The sequence below is a fragment of the Salmo trutta genome, chromosome 6 (genome assembly GCF_901001165.1).
Source record: "Salmo trutta chromosome 6, fSalTru1.1, whole genome shotgun sequence".
In the NCBI taxonomy this organism is placed as follows: Eukaryota; Metazoa; Chordata; class Actinopteri; order Salmoniformes; family Salmonidae; genus Salmo; species Salmo trutta.
The window spans coordinates 52,826,481-52,844,355 of NC_042962.1; the positions used below are offsets into that span (position 1 = coordinate 52,826,481).

The following is a 17,875-nucleotide window of genomic DNA, read 5'->3' on the forward strand; positions in this document are numbered from 1 at the left end:
TGTTTTATTTTTGGTTTTATTACAAGCAGATGTACCGTTAGTTGTTTGCCATTAATAGCTACAGAAAGGCTGGCAAAAATCCACATGTATCTACAGATATCAATCTGTTAAAAACTGTATAGAAAAAGACCCCAAAACTGTACATGAATTACCTTTACTACATACAGTAATATATATATACACACATTAAAGAGTGTACAGAAGTATACATAGATTTAGATATAGTCAAAGTTATGAGTGATGTCATAACGCTATGTGCCGATACATTGTAAAAGAGAAATACACATTCTGTTAAACTGTAAAGGCTGGCTGTAAAGTTCAAGCCCTACTAAGTCAGTAAAGTTATATATTAGAACAATAAAACATCTACTATAGTTATTCATTTGGTCACACCTTAACCCATAGTCAATGGCTTTCAAAGTATCTTTAAAAACAAACCCATATTTCATGCGAGAAACATGTATTATTTCAGTGCAGGAACACAGAAGAGACAATTGTACTTGGATTTCTTAGTATATTAATTGACAGAAAGCAGAATTGTAAAGCTATATCGTTTCATTTGCGTGATGTCTCTCTTCCCCGTGACAGTTGCGAAGATGGTGGCTAAATTAAGATAGTTCACTCAGGCTGTTTACCGTTGAAGAAAATGGTACGTTACGGTCTACTTAACTGGGTGTGTCTCCCATAGACACCAACGCAACAGCAACTCGGTCTGGTCTACTTAGTTAATTGACATTCATTGAACCAGGAAAAAAAATGGGTGGAAAAAAAGCTGCGAGTGGGGTGTCTCGCTTCCTCTTGCGCCTTTGACAGTTCCTCTTTAGCTGTTTTGGTTGTTAGAAAACGTAATATTAATTATCTAAATAAATACAAGTCAGTGAACAGGTCTCCTCTTCTGAATACAAAAGTAACAAAACAGGATTTTTCTAAGATATACAAAAATACCTAAATGAGAGAATTCTGATCAGAACAGAGTCGCTGCCTGAAAAACACTACATTCTTACTACGCGTCAGTATTTGGTGATCGTTTCCGTTCTGGATCATGGAAACGTTCTGATGTACTGCAGTGGTTTGTCCAACATAGTTCTAACAGCAGCAAACCAGCTCACAGTTGAACACGTGGGAGTTTTGTTCAATAGCGTCCATCCTTGTTTGCTGATATTACTAAGATCCTAAAACACAGATAAATGTCATAATGACAGGCTTAAAGGAGTAGTCTTCATATACATTCAATATTCTGAAGCATAGCCAGCAACACCTACAGGACTTAAACAGTCAAATGCACATACTCTCTCTTTCTCCATCTTTCTGAGGGTTTGTCGCTCACAAAACCAACATTTTCCTCCAAACCAACTGAGTATTGAGTTGAGCTCTAGGCCTTTTCATACAGGAAACCTAACAGAGACTAAACGCTACACAGAATATCAAACACAGAATCTCAATACAATCAATTCTAGACAATACAGTCAACTTATAATAGCATAGTTTACTTCAAGTTTTCAAGCTTTTATGGAATAGGTTTCGACTGGACTAGACATCAAAGCAATTAAGAGAGGCATCATATTTCAGTTTGGAGAGTGTTGAACTGTCAGAGAAAGAGATGTTATGCTTGTTTGATTCATAAACACACAGCGAAGCTCATTATGTCCAGTGGTATGACAGAGGCAGAGCATGCAAACAAGTCGGTCAACATTATCAACACCCTAAACGACTGTGTAAGTACCAGTCGCATTCATCCTCTAACGAACAGATGACCACAGAAGTGCTGATAAAAACACTAGTTCTCACCCTTTCTGGAGTCATCCACTTCCTTACAGCCGGTCGCTCATCATTTAGTCATCCACTGCAATCATTCATTCATGAATCATTCACTAATTCATTCATTATTTGTAAACCTTGTCATAGCAATGTCCAGTGTTATAGTTGTGATTGTGGTGTAATGTTCAGTGTCTTTACATTTCAGTGAAGATTCGTAATACCACCTAATAACAGACGACCATCTTAAATATCATTGCTGCTTTCAATGAAACAGACATCCGCACGCACGCACGCGCACAGACACACACACACAAATACTGTGTATAACAACATCAATTTCTATAGATGGGACATCCATATACTTTTGTTCCTCTTGGTTTGAACAGATCCCACAATGCACCACAAGACATCTAGTGTCAGGCAGCTAAATGTGTGTAGAAAAACCTTGGTTTTGGTACAGTCCCCCCTCCCATCTCCCTTTCTCATTCTCTCTCTCCTTACACCCACCACACAGACTGTGTTCTTATGAGACGGATGGAGGGATGCATGACCAGATGAAGGAGTGAATGGAGGCGGCAGTGAGGAGGAGGAGATGTAGTGAGGCTCGAGAGGACAGATCCACACGAGCATCACTTCAAAAGGAACAAGAGGAGAAACGGTAGAGGTAAAAAAACACATGAAGAAAGAGGAGAAAATTAAACATAAAAGCATCAGAGAAGATCTGAGGGAGGGAGAGAGCACACAGTGACAGACTCTTGTGAGAGAATTATAACAGTCTTATAACACCTTCATGAGGCTCTCACGCATCGTGTGAAACTTCTATGGGTATGTTCTATATTATTTATGCCAAGGGACAGAGCAAAGCAGCTAAGCATAATGTCTACATTCTACATGTTGTATTTCTGTAACAGAGATCCACTGCTCTTTAAGGCTTCAGATCTGAGTGTGAGAGATGTTAGATATCTACATGGACAACGTTAAAGCCCAGAAACAAAGTAGGTTCTCTGTCCTATTTAATACTGTCCACCAATCCTGGTGTGGTGTAAGGCAGAATTTCTCTTCCTCTGTCCCACCCAGTCTCAGTGTAAGGCAATAACCAGCAAGGCAAGCCATTGAAAAAGTATTTTCTGAGCCTTTGGTTCCAGACTACTGTGCATTTCAAAGGAAACACTGTGTAGATGTTAAGGCGGAAAAGGATTCACATGCATACTGGTTTACCACTGTAGTTCCTCAGCACTAAGTGAGGCAGGATGCCTCAGCTTCCATGTCAGGAAATGGGACGGTTACAAGGAGGAATGGAGGTATAATCACATCACTCTACAGTAGACACAAGGACAGTCTATGACACGGGATACTACACACACAGAACTGTCTCTAGTCCAGTAGAGATAAACCACTATCACGGCCTCGCCACTTACAACTCAACTGGAAAAGACTAGTGTCTTATGGCGTGTTCCTGGATAAGAGATACGCACAGAGGCAACACCAGTTTGTTCTATAAAAAGCAGGACAGAAAGAGAGAGGAAGAGAGGAAAAGACAAGACAAAAGAGAAACAGGAAAGTGTGGTCAGTTAAAGCACATGCAATACCTCTGAACATCTTCCATTCATACTGGACATCCCTGCTTTATGACACTTCAAATTACATCATCACTGACAGACAGTTGACAGACAGATACGGGGGAGTGACACACACACACACACACACACACTGCAGTATGGGTCTGAGGGGTCGGACCCACAGTAGACATTATTGGGTGGAGCCAAGGCCCTTTCCACCAATCTACAGCCACTGCTTGCCTGGAGCCAAGTCTGTTCAGTTCACTCAGCTCCTTGTGCTAACACAACACAGCCCTAGGACTGTGGATCATCATTCTGTGTGGATTTGGAGTTCGTTTGCTTTTTCACAATGACATTGGTAACGGTACGCGTCTAGATTAGGTATCTATTGTCTAGAGGACAGATTGTTCCAGTGGTCAATTGCTCAACACTGAAATCTTGGTCTAGACTTCCAGTCTAAATCAGACTAAACTCTACTCTAGACTACACCGAGGTCTCAGGCCCTGCCCCATTGTGGGCGTAGCCAGCCCCAGAGTGACGGGAGTTGCCGGCGAATCGGAGGAGTGGGGTGAAAGTGCAGTAGTCGGGCCCGCCCCTCCAGTGGGTGAACATGAGTTTTTTGGTGAAGGGTTCAGACCTTCTGGGAATGGGGTTCTGGTGGTCGGCCCTCCTGCGCGTGGGCGCGTGGAGAGATGCCAGCGGGGTGAACTCCGATAGCTGGCCATTATACAGCTTGTCTGCGTTCTGTAAGGGAGGGATGGAGAGATGGGAGGAGAGAGAGGAAAGAGCGAGAGAACAGAGGAGTTATTATCTGGATCAAGGTAAGTGGTAGCCAATTCAGGTCCTCAACGGTGTGGTGTGTAGAAGGTTTTGTTCCAGCCCAGCATTAACCTGATTCAAACATTTCAACTATTTCAACTTATCGTGGTCTTTAATTAAAAAACATTTTATTTAGTCCAGTGAGTCTAAACTGGGTGGGAACAAAAGCCTGCATACGACACTCTGCTGTCTGCCAGAACCAGGATTGACCACATGGTGGACCCAGAAGACTACAAACCCCACCACAACCCCTACCCCAAAACCACATCAACACAAACACACCAGACCCTGGTAGCAAAAGATGTTAGGGAGCAAAACATAAGCAAACTGAACAAGTGAACGGTCAAAGCATGCAGCATGTCCTCAGAAAACATCAAGGTGAATACGGCTGTTCAGTCTCAGACAAACATGTCACTCTGCCGAACTGGATTCACTAAACATCAATCAAACCTATTCTGGATTGGTGAAAGCTAGATTCTAAACCTTGATTTGACCTATCCAACCATAAACAATTCAGTGCTGACTACCTCTAGGTGGAGGAACGAATTCAGGATGTATTCTAAATGTATAGGAACAGGGCCCAAGCCAGACCGGAGCCAGACCATATGGTGTTAGGCAGGGGAGGGAGATCCTAGCAGTATGAGCCTTCTGCTTAACTCAGTTGGGACTTTGGGATAGATGGAGAATTTGTCAGGATAGGAGTGTAGCCTCACAGGCTAAACGGACAGACTACATTGTTTAATTAAGGAGAGGCCCAGAGACTTAGTACACTACAGGGCAGCCACACATCTCCTACATCCTACTCGTTTAGCTGATGCCGATTGTGTTACCTTGAGCTCGTTATTAAACACAGGCTGCAGTACCTTCTGTAAACACCGGAGGGGGTAAGTGCTCTACTTTTTCGCTGTCACAAAACAATTGCTATGGCACTGATGATAAACGTACTCAGCATTCAAAAAGAGAATGACACATATTTGATATGTTTAACTAGTTGTGATAGCTTTACCAGGAAACATATTTAATTAATTTGGGTAATGAACAACTCTTAGACTGATGGCATAATGCTTAAAACTTCATCTGGGACTGGACAGCCTGTCAGTGTTACACACACACACACACACACACCCTGTGTTAGTGCACCAGTTCATCTAAGGAAACCCAAACGGGAGGACAACCTGTAAAAATGAGTGATATATATATATATATACACACACACATATATATACATATATATATATACACATACATACACACATATATATATACAGTGGGGGGAAAAAAATATTTGATCCCCTGCTGATTTTGTACGTTTGCCCACTTACAAAGAAATGATCAGTCTATAATTTTAATAGTAGGTTTATTTGAACAGTGAGAGACAGAATAACAACAAAAAAATCCAGAAAAACGCATGTCAAAAATGTTATAAAATGATTTGCATTTTAATGAGGGAAATAAGTATTTGACCCCTCTGCAAAATATGACTTAGTACTTGGTGGCAAAACCCTGTACTTGGTGGCAATCACAGAGGTCAGACGTTTCTTGTAGTTGGCCACAGGTTTGCACACATCTCAGGAGGGATTTTGTCCCACTCCTCTTTGCAGATCTTCTCCAAGTCATTAAGATTTCGAGGCTGACGTTTGGCAACTCGAACCTTCAGCTCCCTCCACAGATTTTCTATGGGATAAGGTCTGGAGACTGGCTAGGCCACTCCAGGACCTTAATGTGCTTCTTCTTGAGCCACTCCTTTGTTGCCTTGGCCGTGTGTTTTGGGTCATTGTCATGCTGGAATACCCATCCACGACCCATTTTCAATGCCCTGGCTGAGGGAAGGAGGTTCTCACTCAAGATTTGACGGTACATGGCCCCGTCCATCGTCCCTTTGATGCGGTGAAGTTGTGCTGTCCCCTTAGCAGAAAAACACCCCCAAAGCATAATGTTTCCACCTCTATGTTTGACGGTGGAGATGGTGTTCTTGGGGTCATAGGCAGCATTCCTCCTCCTCCAAACACAGCGAGTTGAGTTGATGTCAAAGAGCTCCATTTTGGTCTCATCTGACCACAACACTTTCACCAGTTGTCCTCTGAGTCATTCAGATGTTCATTGGCAGACTTCAGACGGGCCTGTATATGTATTCTTGAGCAGGGGGACCTTGCGGGCGCTGCAGGATTTCAGTCCCTCACGGCTTAGTGTGTTACCAATTGTTTTCTTGGTGACTATGGTCCCAGCTGCCTTGAGATCATTGACAAGATCCTCCCGTGTAGTTCTGGGCTGATTCCTCACCGTTCTCATGATCATTGCAACTCCACGAGGTGAGATCTTGCATGGAGCCCCAGGCCGAGGGATATTGACAGTTCTTTTGTGTTTCTTCCATTTGCGAATAATCACACCAAATGTTGTCACCTTCTCACCAAGCTGCTTGGCGATGGTCTTGTAGCCCATTCCAGCCTTGTGTAGGTCTACAATCTTGTCCCTGACATCCTTGGAGAGCTCTTTGGTCTTGGCCATGGTGGAGAGTTTGGAATCTGATTGATTGATTGCTTCTGTGGACAGGTGTCTTTTTTACAGGTAACAAGCTGCGGTTAGGAGCACTTCCTTTAAGAGTGTGCTCCTAATCTCAGCTCATTACCTGTATAAAAGACACCTGGGAGCCAGAAATCTTTTTGATTGAGAGGGGGTCAAATACTTATTTCCCTCATTAAAATGCAAATCAATTTATAACATTTTTGACATGCGTTTTTCTGGATTTATTTGTTGTTATTCTGTCTCTCACTGTTGAAATAAACCTACTATTAAAATTATAGACTGATCCTTTCTTTGTCAGTGGGCAAACGTACAAAATCAGCAGGGGATCAAATACTTTTTTCCCCCCACTGTGTGAATGAATATTTATTTATATATATATATATATATATATATATATATGTGTGTGTGTATGTGTCCATACCACAGTGTTCTGGTGAAGACAAAACAAAGCAAATCCAACTGTCAGAGACCAACCAACCCTTCACCCCACTCTTCACCCCACTCTTCACCCCACTCAGAGTCGGTCCCGCCTGTCTTTTACCATGGTGAGGCTAGGCCTCTGAGGTGGACAGGGCAACCCCCCCATCTAGCAGGGAGTCCCGGCTGTAGGTCATAACTCCATCAAAGTTTCTATCAGCCCTCATTCGCTGTGGACAGCAAGATACACACGCTCAACACACATAGATCTAAACACACACTCAACATAGATACAGCTGTACAAACACACACACACTCAACATAGATAGATCTGCACAAACACACACACACACACACACACACACACACACACACACACACACACACACACACACACACCAAGACTGACATTTTCAATTTTGAAAGGGCTTCAAATATCTGTTTCATGTCAGATACGTTGTTTCTGTATTTATGAATGAGGATTCTAACCAACGCTCTTTCAAGGTACACTTAATGCACGGCATGGACATGCAAGTCAACAGGCACCTGTAAGCATTCACCACCACATGCCCATGCAGAGACACAGAGGGAGGAGAGGGCATGCGGATAGGTTGAGAGAGGGTCACCTGACCTCCTAGTCAGGTGGTTGGGTTAGAAACTGATTCTGCTTGAAGTCTGGGAGAGCATAAAGATGGTGGACTGCTCAGAAGTAAGACATGGCCGCTTTGTCTGCCGTTCCCAAGGAGACAGAGCCAGGTCAGAGGGGTCAGAGGGTAGAGGTTAAAGGTCACACAGGCCAGTAGAGAGAGCAGGCAGGGACAGAGGAGAGGAGAGAAGGGTTAAAAGGAACACTTTGTATCTTAAAAAACACTTGATGTTCACCATCAATCACTATTTCAGGAAGAGGAAAGAGGAGGGTGTTGGAAGCTCTTCCGGGTCATGGCGAGGTGAACCGAGGTCAGTAGGGAGAGGTCAGAGGAATCACTGCACACAGTAGAGACACATGGCTCATTCAGTAGTGAGAGAAATGCCAGCCAGACAGACAACTCTCAGCCTTTCAGAATGGGTAACAGGTTATATGGTGTTCCCCTCCAGATGAGTTGTTTAAAAAGCAGTGAACACCGCACACTGATTCAACTGCTCACTTACCTGAAGAAGACCTGGAATATATCCACAGGCAGCATCCAGCTAAAGTCACGGTGATACATGTCTATATGATATACCGTATATACACAATGCACTTTTAATCCTCGGATTTTAAACATACAACCAAGAGTGTGTATCCAAATGTAAGCATGTGTGCATGTACTTCTGTGCATAGTGTGTGTGTGTGTGTGTGTGTGTGTGTGTGTGTGTGTGTGTGTGTGTGTGTGTGTCTGCTCGCCCACCTGGATGCGTTCTGTGGTGGTGGGCCACAGGGCCCTGCAGACGACCTTCTTGACCACGTCAGGCAGCAAACTGATGACGATGAGCAGGATGATGCTGAGCCAGGCCGGACCGCTGGACAACATCTGAATAAACACGTAGTACATCCTCTGGTAGTTCAGGAAGGGCCTGGGGAGAGGAGAGAGGATCTAGTTATTATACATCTAGAACCTCTCAATGAACACATAGTACAACCTCTGATAGGGACACAGAGAGGACAGGATCTATTTAGTCTATATCTATGTTTATAACATCTGCATAAACACATAATACAATCTCTGGTAGGGAGACAGAGAAGACAATATCTATTTCACCTATATCTATGTTTATAACATCTGCATAAACACATAGTACTTCCCCTGGTAACATGGAGAACAGAAAACAATAGGATATACTAACACATACCAAATGATGCCTCCCCATAGCAGAGAGAAGATGACAAAGAAAAGCAGCGAGCCCCAGATGACAAAGTGGTTGATCCACGTCCAGTAGTGTGTGTCCAGGGCGAGCTGTGAGATGGAGAGAGACAGAGAGAGACACCGAGACAGAGAGACACAGAGACAGAGAGAGACAGAAAGAGAGAGAGAGAGACAGAAAGAGAGACAGACATAGAGAAGGACCATCGACAGGTAATTAAATCAAAGCAGTAGAATTCACTCTAATATCGAGTCCCTTTAACATCTAGCATAAAGTAGTGCCTTAAAGGTGGTGATGGTAGGATGTTACTGTAAAGTAGTGCCTTAAAGGTGGTGATGGGTAGGATGTTACTGTACCTTTAACGTGACTGTGAACACCAGCACAGTGAAGACCAGAGTCCCAAACGTCCAGTTACCAAACATCTGTGGAGAGGAAGGTATTACAGAGAGAAATCACGCATACTATTAGACAGGCAGCCTTTTCAGAGGACAGTATGCTACTGGAATTACAGTCAGCCTGGACTAACTCATTTCCTTTGCATTACTACATATGTTTGTGGCTTTGTTTAGCTTTTTAAATGAGCAATTATCCAGGATTAATCAATACAAAAATCACACAGTTTAGTTGTATTTTCCAGAGATGTTTTTTTCATTCAGTTATATGAAGTCAAACCAGTGCAGAAATGGAAAATGGATATTAAACTATTTTCAAGCTGCTTTTATTAAAACAACAACAATATGTGCACTATTTCTCTTAATTCTGTATTTAAAAGTACAGAATAACCTGAAATGACCTAAATGTGTCTATAAAATAAATATTATTACAAATAAATCATGTTCTGTATGTTCAAATAGCTTGTGATGTTGATGGAATGCTAATACCCAAACCACCGGTGATGAGGCTCAGCAACATGAAGATGCCTACCAACACATTAACCCACCTGCTTTCCTCAAGGGGGCCTAAAGGGACAATTCACCCCAATGTATCAATACATCTGACAAACCTCGACTGAGGGAGAACTATCCTTTTATTAACAGTCAAAATGAGCTGCTTCTTTAAAACTCCTGCAAGGGCCAATGAAATGCAGTGATAGAAGAGAACCTTGAAAAACAGACTCCTTCTGTCTGTGTTGTTTTAACTTCCTCTTTTCTTTCTTTCCGTTTTTCTGCCAGATATACCACCAAGACAATAAGTTAGAGATACCAGATATACCACCAAGACAATAAGTTAGAGATAGAAGTCTAGTCAGCGCCACAGACGGTCATTCTGTTTAAAATTGCAGAACTATGACATATCCAACCTGACATGTCCTATACAACAATATCTGTCAAATGTACTTGGCCATTCATTTCCTTTGTCACATACTGTAGTCTATAGTGTATGGGTGGAACAGTGTGAAGCTCCAATATACTGCAGCCTGAGCCAGTCTTACAGTCTCAGCCTTGCGTTCTGACAGGAGATGACATCTTAGAGTAGGGGTAGCCAATCCTGGTCCTGGAGGGTCGCGGCGTTTACAGGCTTTTGTTCCAGCCCAGCTCTAACACACCAGATCAATTGTGTTGTAGATCGATACCGTTAGTTGATTATCTACAACAGGTGTGTTAAAGCTGGGCGGAAACAAAACCCTGACCTAAAGACTCAATATGAGCCGTTCTCTACCACCATCCATGGTAGATGTCTACTAGCAGAAACCGCTGTTGTACTGGACACACAAACAACATGAGGAGGTCTGACTACGGCAACTACACAATGAGACAAGAGTGGAGTTGGAGTATGGGTTTACTATTCCTACACTGATATACCTACAGCTCATTGGCCTATACAGGCAGTAGGGGTTGGATATGAGGGGATACCTATTGGATGAGGTGATGACGGGCGGTTTGGTTACGCAATGTGACGGGCAGTGGAGGAGGAGGGGGGGCGGGGAAACAGTCCGACTAAAACTAAACCAGGGTGACAGACAGATAGGGACAGGCTTACCATCTGTGTGTTGGTTGTCATTAGCTGAGGAGAGGACGAGAAGCATAAAGAACAAGCAACATAAAGGTAAGAGGAGAAAGAAGAAGAGGAAGAAAATAAAAAGAAAGAACTGGAAGCCGGAAAACTAAAACATCTGATATTCAAAGGAAATAAAGCAAAAACAGGCAAATCAAAGCAATCCAAAAGGTTAAAGTGATATAAATGAAGAAATATAAAAGGAGAAACAGCACAGAGAAAGATGTCCGCAGACTCAACATGCTCTCCTTTCCTAGAGATGAAGGGGAGATCCGGTCGTGGTTTTATGCAAAGGATCACAGGTGAATCTGCAGGCCAGGAGATTATGTCATCCATTTACCTAGAATCACCACACCTTCCACAGACGACAGCTGTTCTGACTGAAGTTTCAGAATGTTGTTCACTAACATGAATTCAATGTCAAATGAACTCAAAAGGTCCATGTTGAATTGTGGGTAAAAGCTGGGTCAAAACTTGATGAAAAGTATGTACATTGATGACAATTACGTTTTCCACGTTGACAAAACGTGGAAACAACGTCGATCCAACCTGTGTGTGACCAGTGAACTCACTCATAACCCACAGTCACAATCAGCCACTCCACATCGCATTCACTGGACACTCCTTCACGGCAGGAAAATAAACACTTGACATGGGCTTGGAGAAGTGCAGTATTATCAGACGATCATTATATACATCACACCAACATATACTCCTTAACGCAGTACTACAGTAGCCACGGCGACGGTGTCTTTACCTGTCCGTTGCTGGTGAAGGTGCTGTTGTTGAACAGGAAGTAAGAACCAAAGAAGAAGACGACGGCATCGAACACCCCCAGGAAGGTCCAGTAGATGAAAATGGGCCAACGCAGGAGAGAGTTCTTAGCTATGTCCCTGTAGAGAGGAAACATTACAGTACACATTATATACAGTAAATATAGGAGGGAGTTCTTAGCTATGTCCCTGTAGAGAGGAATCATTACAGTACACATTATATACAGTAAATATAGGAGGGAGTTCTTAGCTATGTCCCTGTAGAGAGGAAACATTACAGTACACATTATATACAGTAAATATAGGAGGGAGTTCTTAGCTATGTCCCTGTAGAGAGGAAACATTACAGTACACATTATATACAGTAAATATAGGAGGGAGTTCTTAGCTATGTCCCTGTAGAGAGGAAACATTACAGTACACATTATATACAGTAAATATAGGAGGGAGTTCTTAGCTATGTCCCTGTAGAGAGGAAACATTACAGTACACATTATATACAGTAAATATAGGAGGGAGTTCTTAGCTATGTCCCTGTAGAGAGGAAACATTACAGTACACATTATATACAGTAAATATAGGAGGGAGTCCTTAGCTATGTCTCTGTAGAGAGGAGACAAGAGATCCATGTTATCTGATGACCAGACACCTGAGCATAATGCTTGCATTACATTAGTCTATATATTATGTATTTTTTTATTTAATTAGATGGTTCTATGTTTTCCCATTAATCTGTAGATTCCTTTCAATTCATACTAATGTCTGACACATTTAGATTTTGGGGTGAATTGTCCCTTTAACCAGAAGAATTCCAAGCTACCAGCAATCACACTTTCTATTAGTCTCCAGAACTAAAACAGCATTCCTCCACCACAACCGTGTGCAAGGTAGCCTTGATTTAACAGTTAGCTGACAAATCCAGGCATGGAGGAATGACCTGACGCCAGTCAGATGCCTTTCTGCCTGCTGCATTGTTAGTCTAAATTTTCCACACAATTACCCACAGGTAGCAAGGAAGGAAAATGGAGTATTGATTGTCACCAGGCAGAGAGAGGAAAAGCAAACAAAAACATTAAGCATTTACTGGCAACACCACTGAACTATGTGAGCTTTATACTGTATATATGGATTCACAAACAAGTGTCTACGTGATTCTATTATTATCTTGTAATGTCTTATAACATCTTGAGAATGTGAATTCGGCTGTTGTTTAGTAACAGAGTTCATATGAGGAGAGAGATGGCAGTCGTAGTTTGCCAAGAGCTGATTTTACAATTATCTGCTCAGTATGTTCTGAGGAAATGCTGTGGAAGAGATCAACTGAGGAACATTCCCAATGTAAGATTATCTGACAGTTTGTGGGTAGCACCTACACTATTTATACACAAAAGTATGTGGACACAACTTCAAATTAATGGATTCAGCTACTTCAGCCACACCCGTTGCTGACAGGTGTACACTACCGTTCAAAAGTTTGGGGTCACTTAGAAATGTCTTGTTTTCTAGGCAGAGTTGCAAAGAAAAAGCCATATCTCAGACTGGCCAATAAAAATGTAAGATTAAGATGGGCAAAAGAACACAGACACCGGACAGAGAAACTCTGCCTAGAAGGCCAGCATCCCGGAGTCGCCTCTTCACTGTTGACGTTGAGACTGGTGTTTTGAGGGTACTATTTAATGAAGCTGCCAGTTGAGGACATTTAATAGCCTTCATTTCTCAGAACAAGACTAGACTGACGAGTTTCAGAAGAAAGTGCTTTGTTTCTGGCCATTTTGAGCCTGTAATCGAACCCACAAATGCTGATGCTAGCTACAATAGTCATTTACAACATTAACAGTGTTTACACTGTATTTCTGATCAATTTGATGTTATTTTAATGGACAAAAAAAGTGCTTTCTTTCAAAAACAAGGACATTTCTAAGTGACCCCAAACTTTTGAACGGTAGTGTATATAATCAAGCACACAGCCATGCAAACTTCATAGACAAACATTGGCAGTAGAATGGACTTTCAACGTGGCACCATCAAAGGATGCCACCTTTCCAACAAGTCAGTTAGTCAAATTTCTGCCCTGCTAGAGCTGCCCCGGTCAACTGTAAGTGCTGTTATTGTGAAGTGGAAACATCTAGGAGCAACAACGGCTCAGCCACGAAGTAATAGGCCACACAAGCTCACAGAACGGAACTGCCAAGTGCTGAAGTGCGTAGCACATAAAAATAGTCTGTCCTCGGTTGCAACACTCACTACCGAGTTCCAAACTGCCTCTGGAAGCATCAGCACATGAACTGTTCGTCGGGAGCTTCGGGAAATGGGTTTCCATGGCCGAGCAGACGCACAAAAGCCTAAGATCACTGATTGATGGTAGCTGAAGGATGGGATTAAAAACAAACAAAAGATAACTAATGTAAAATATACGGTTCGTGAAATGTATATAGTATGTATAAGCTGGAAGTATAAGCCTAAGTGTTGTTGTCCATTAGTTTACTCCAATTAGGGGAGGAGTGGTAGGGTTAGAGGAAAATAATAAAGGAAAATATATTTTGAAAAAGATGTATACAAAAATATATATGGGGGATTTGAAATGATGCAGACAATTACATTGATAGAAGCTACAATCTGCAGTATTACAGCTGACATCACCGATTACCAAGCATCGGCTGGAGTGGTGTAAAGCTCGCCGCCATTGGACTCTGGAGCAGTGGAAACACGTTCTCTATAGTGATGAATCACGCTTCACCATCTGGCAGTCCGACGGATGAATCTGGGTTTGGAGGATGGCAGGAGAAAGCTACCTGCCCAAATGGATAGTGCCAACTGTAAAGTTTAGTGGAGGAATAATGGTCTGAGGCTGTTTTTCATTGTTCGGGCTAGGCCCCTTAGTTCCAGTGAAGGGATATCTTAACGCTACAGCATACAATGACATTCTAGACCATTCTGTGCTTCCAACTTTGTGGCAACAGTTTGGGGAAGGCCCTTTCTTGTTTAAGCATGACAATGCCCCTGTGCACAAAGCGAGGTTCAAACAGAAATGGTTTGTCGAGATCGGTGTGGAAGAATTTGACTGGCCTGCACAGAGCCCTGACCTCAACCCCATCGAACACTTTTGGGATGAATTGGAATGCCAACTGTAAGCCAGCTTAATCGCCCAACATCAGTGCCCGACCTCACTAATGCTCTTGTGGCTGAATGGAAGCAAGTCCCTGTAGCAATGTTCCAACATCTAGTGGAAAGTCCTCCCAGTAGAGTGGAGGCTGTTATAGCAGCAATGGGGGGACCAACTCCATATTAATGCCCATGATTTTGGAATGAGATGTTCGACGAGCAGGTGTCCACATACTTTGGTCATGTAGTGTACCTGTAGAGGGAGGGGTCTTTCTTGAGGATGTCCATGTTGATGTGCTGCTCGATGAGGCTGAAGAGCAGGATGGGTAGAGAGGTAAAGCTGATATTGTACAGTGTCAGATAGGCTGTGTCATACAGCGGCTGGAGAGAGACAGGATGGAGAGAACAGCCAAGATCAGTCATTTAAAACAATATTTATATCTTACTCATTTGTCATGCATTCTTGACCAGAGAAAAACAATTCAAACTTCTCCACAAAGTCATGGTTTAAAGTACTACAATTTTGGGCACATCTTTTATGTACCTGTTGGGAGAAGCCACAGAAGAACTGGTAGAGGAACTGAGGGAAGATGAAGGCGACATTCTGAGGAAAAATAAAATAATGTTTTACTGCTTAATCATCAGTAGTCCTATGTTACATTTAGTGAGAAAACACTGACTTTGTAGAAGAAGTACTGGACGAGCTCTGAGATGCGGATGTAGTAGTAGTGTCCATGAACCAGCAGCATCTTCTTCAGATGTTTGAACTTCGGGATGGCGTAGTCGCTGTTCCGCGCTGCCTGGCGACCCTCTTTACCCATGATGCCTTAGGGGAGGACATGACTGAGCGCTTTTACCATTTGTTATGCAAGTCATGTACATGAATACAAATATATAAAACTATATTCAAATTCAAATTACTTTATTGAAAAGAGGTCCATTTACAGCAAACAGGGTAATACTAACCGATGCCCACGTGAGCCTCCAGGATCATGCTAACATCATTAGCCCCGTCTCCAATGGCTAGCGTGATGGGGTGTTCTGGAGACGATTTGATCAGCTTCACAATCTGGCAACACAACGTTTCAGGATCAGTGAGATAACCGTTTTTTTAAATCTGTAATTCATGAAAGAAGATATGTCTAACACAGAAAAATTTTGTAAATAGAGTTAGAGCTAAACCTACAGACATTGTTATATGAACCTAACCACTGTATATTAACGTGATAGAGGGGATACATGTAGTAGTAAGACTTCCTGTGTGAATGTCACTCCATATTACATCACAGCCCATATTCCTCTGCCTCCTAGCACAGTGGAGGAGAACTAGAGGGAAGGGTGATATTGTGCAGTAAGCGATAGAGACAGTCATATCAGACAGAGCTCAGTAGAACTCCTCAATAAGAGATAGTGAGTCATATCAGACAGAGCTCAGTAGAACTCCTCAATAAGAGATAGTGAGTCATATCAGACAGAGCTCAGTAGAACTCCTCAATAAGAGATAGTGAGTCATATCAGACAGAGCTCAATAGAACTCCTCAGTAAGAGATAGTGAGTCATATCAGACAGAGCTCAATATAACTCCTCAGTAAGAGATAGTGAGTCATATCAGACAGAGCTCAATAGAACTCCTCAGTAAAGATAGTGACAGTCATATCAGACAGAGCTCAATAGAACTCCTCAGTAAGAGATAGTGAGTCATATCAGACAGAGCTCAATAGAACTCCTCACTAAGAGATAGTGAGTCATATCAGACAGAGCTCAGTAGAACTCCTCAATAAGAGATAGTGAGTCATATCAGACAGAGCTCAGTAGAACTCCTCAATAAGAGATAGTGAGTCATATCAGACAGAGCTCAATAGAACTCCTCAGTAAGAGATAGTGAGTCATATCAGACAGAGCTCAATAGAACTCCTCAGTAAGAGATAGTGAGTCATATCAGACAGAGCTCAATAGAACTCCTCAGTAAAGATAGTGACAGTCATATCAGACAGAGCTCAATAGAACTCCTCAGTAAGAGATAGTGAGTCATATCAGACAGAGCTCAATAGAACTCCTCACTAAGAGATAGTGAGTCATATCAGACAGAGCTCAGTAGAACTCCTCAATAAGAGATAGTGAGTCATATCAGACAGAGCTCAGTAGAACTCCTCAATAAGAGATAGTGAGTCATATCAGACAGAGCTCAATAGAACTCCTCAGTAAGAGATAGTGAGTCATATCAGACAGAGCTCAATAGAACTCCTCAGTAAGAGATAGTGAGTCATATCAGACAGAGCTCAATAGAACTCCTCAGTAAAGATAGTGACAGTCATATCAGACAGAGCTCAATAGAACTCCTCAGTAAGAGATAGTGAGTCATATCAGACAGAGCTCAATAGAACTCCTCACTAAGAGATAGTGAGTCATATCAGACAGAGCTCAATAGAACTCCTCACTAAGAGATAGTGAGTCATATCAGACAGAGCTGAATATAATATACTGTAATTCCTCAGTCCCAAATAACGTCTGCTATGACAGGCGGGGTCTAATGTGAGAGAAGGAGAGAGAGAAGGAGACAGAAAGATAATGGGTCGGAGAGAAATAGAGTGGAGAGAGAGGCAACAGTCTGGAGTGGCACTAATTGGTGACCAGAGACGGGGGAGGGAGGTAGTGGAGTCCAGTAGAGAGATAAAACATCAACCAGCTCAACACTCCATCAGACTGTGTCAGTGCTTCCTTCACTTAACCTAGCCATGACGGATCACATGACACCAAAGAAATAGGTGTGGAAACGTGTCGTTTGAAATAACTCAGCCTGTTAGGCTACCTGTGCTTTCTGGAGGGGCGCCATGCGGCAGCAGAGCACAGCGCTGCAGTTCCTACAGATCTCCAGGAAGATCTCCTTGTAGTTCCCCTGACTGGAGTCCTCCTGACTGGGCTTCAGCACCGCAGACAGGGTGGCCCCGTCGATGATCAGACCGTAGTCCACACAGTCTGCAGACAGACTGGAGACACACACACACACACGTTAACACACACAGTCTTTGACTAACCTTGTGGGGACACACAATTTATAACCATTCAAAATCCTATTTTCCCTATCTC

General features: G+C 42.6%; 1 protein-coding gene across 5 annotated transcripts in view; it reads right to left on the reverse strand.

The window, feature by feature from the left end:
• The window catches only part of atp11a (ATPase phospholipid transporting 11A), a 66,163-nt gene continuing 48,288 nt past the window's right edge, over window positions 1–17,875 (reverse strand). The window contains exons 19-31 of one of the 5 annotated variants that reach the window (XM_029756903.1): window positions 17,598–17,775; window positions 15,755–15,857; window positions 15,469–15,614; window positions 15,333–15,392; window positions 15,042–15,169; window positions 11,671–11,806; window positions 10,899–10,922; window positions 9,275–9,340; window positions 8,907–9,010; window positions 8,465–8,630; window positions 8,226–8,264; window positions 7,201–7,306; window positions 3,976–4,061 (exon numbers count right to left, since the gene is read on the reverse strand). In XM_029756903.1, coding sequence (XP_029612763.1) covers window positions 7,211–7,306; window positions 8,226–8,264; window positions 8,465–8,630; window positions 8,907–9,010; window positions 9,275–9,340; window positions 10,899–10,922; window positions 11,671–11,806; window positions 15,042–15,169; window positions 15,333–15,392; window positions 15,469–15,614; window positions 15,755–15,857; window positions 17,598–17,775 — 1,246 coding nt within the window. In that variant the 3' untranslated portion in view covers window positions 3,976–4,061; window positions 7,201–7,210. Of the gene's footprint in view, window positions 4,062–7,200; window positions 7,307–7,707; window positions 7,806–8,225; window positions 8,265–8,464; window positions 8,631–8,906; window positions 9,011–9,274; window positions 9,341–10,898; window positions 10,923–11,670; window positions 11,807–15,041; window positions 15,170–15,332; window positions 15,393–15,468; window positions 15,615–15,754; window positions 15,858–17,597; window positions 17,776–17,875 lie in introns of those variants that run through there. The other 4 variants (XM_029756904.1, XM_029756900.1, XM_029756901.1 and 1 more) reach the window with 4 other exon arrangements.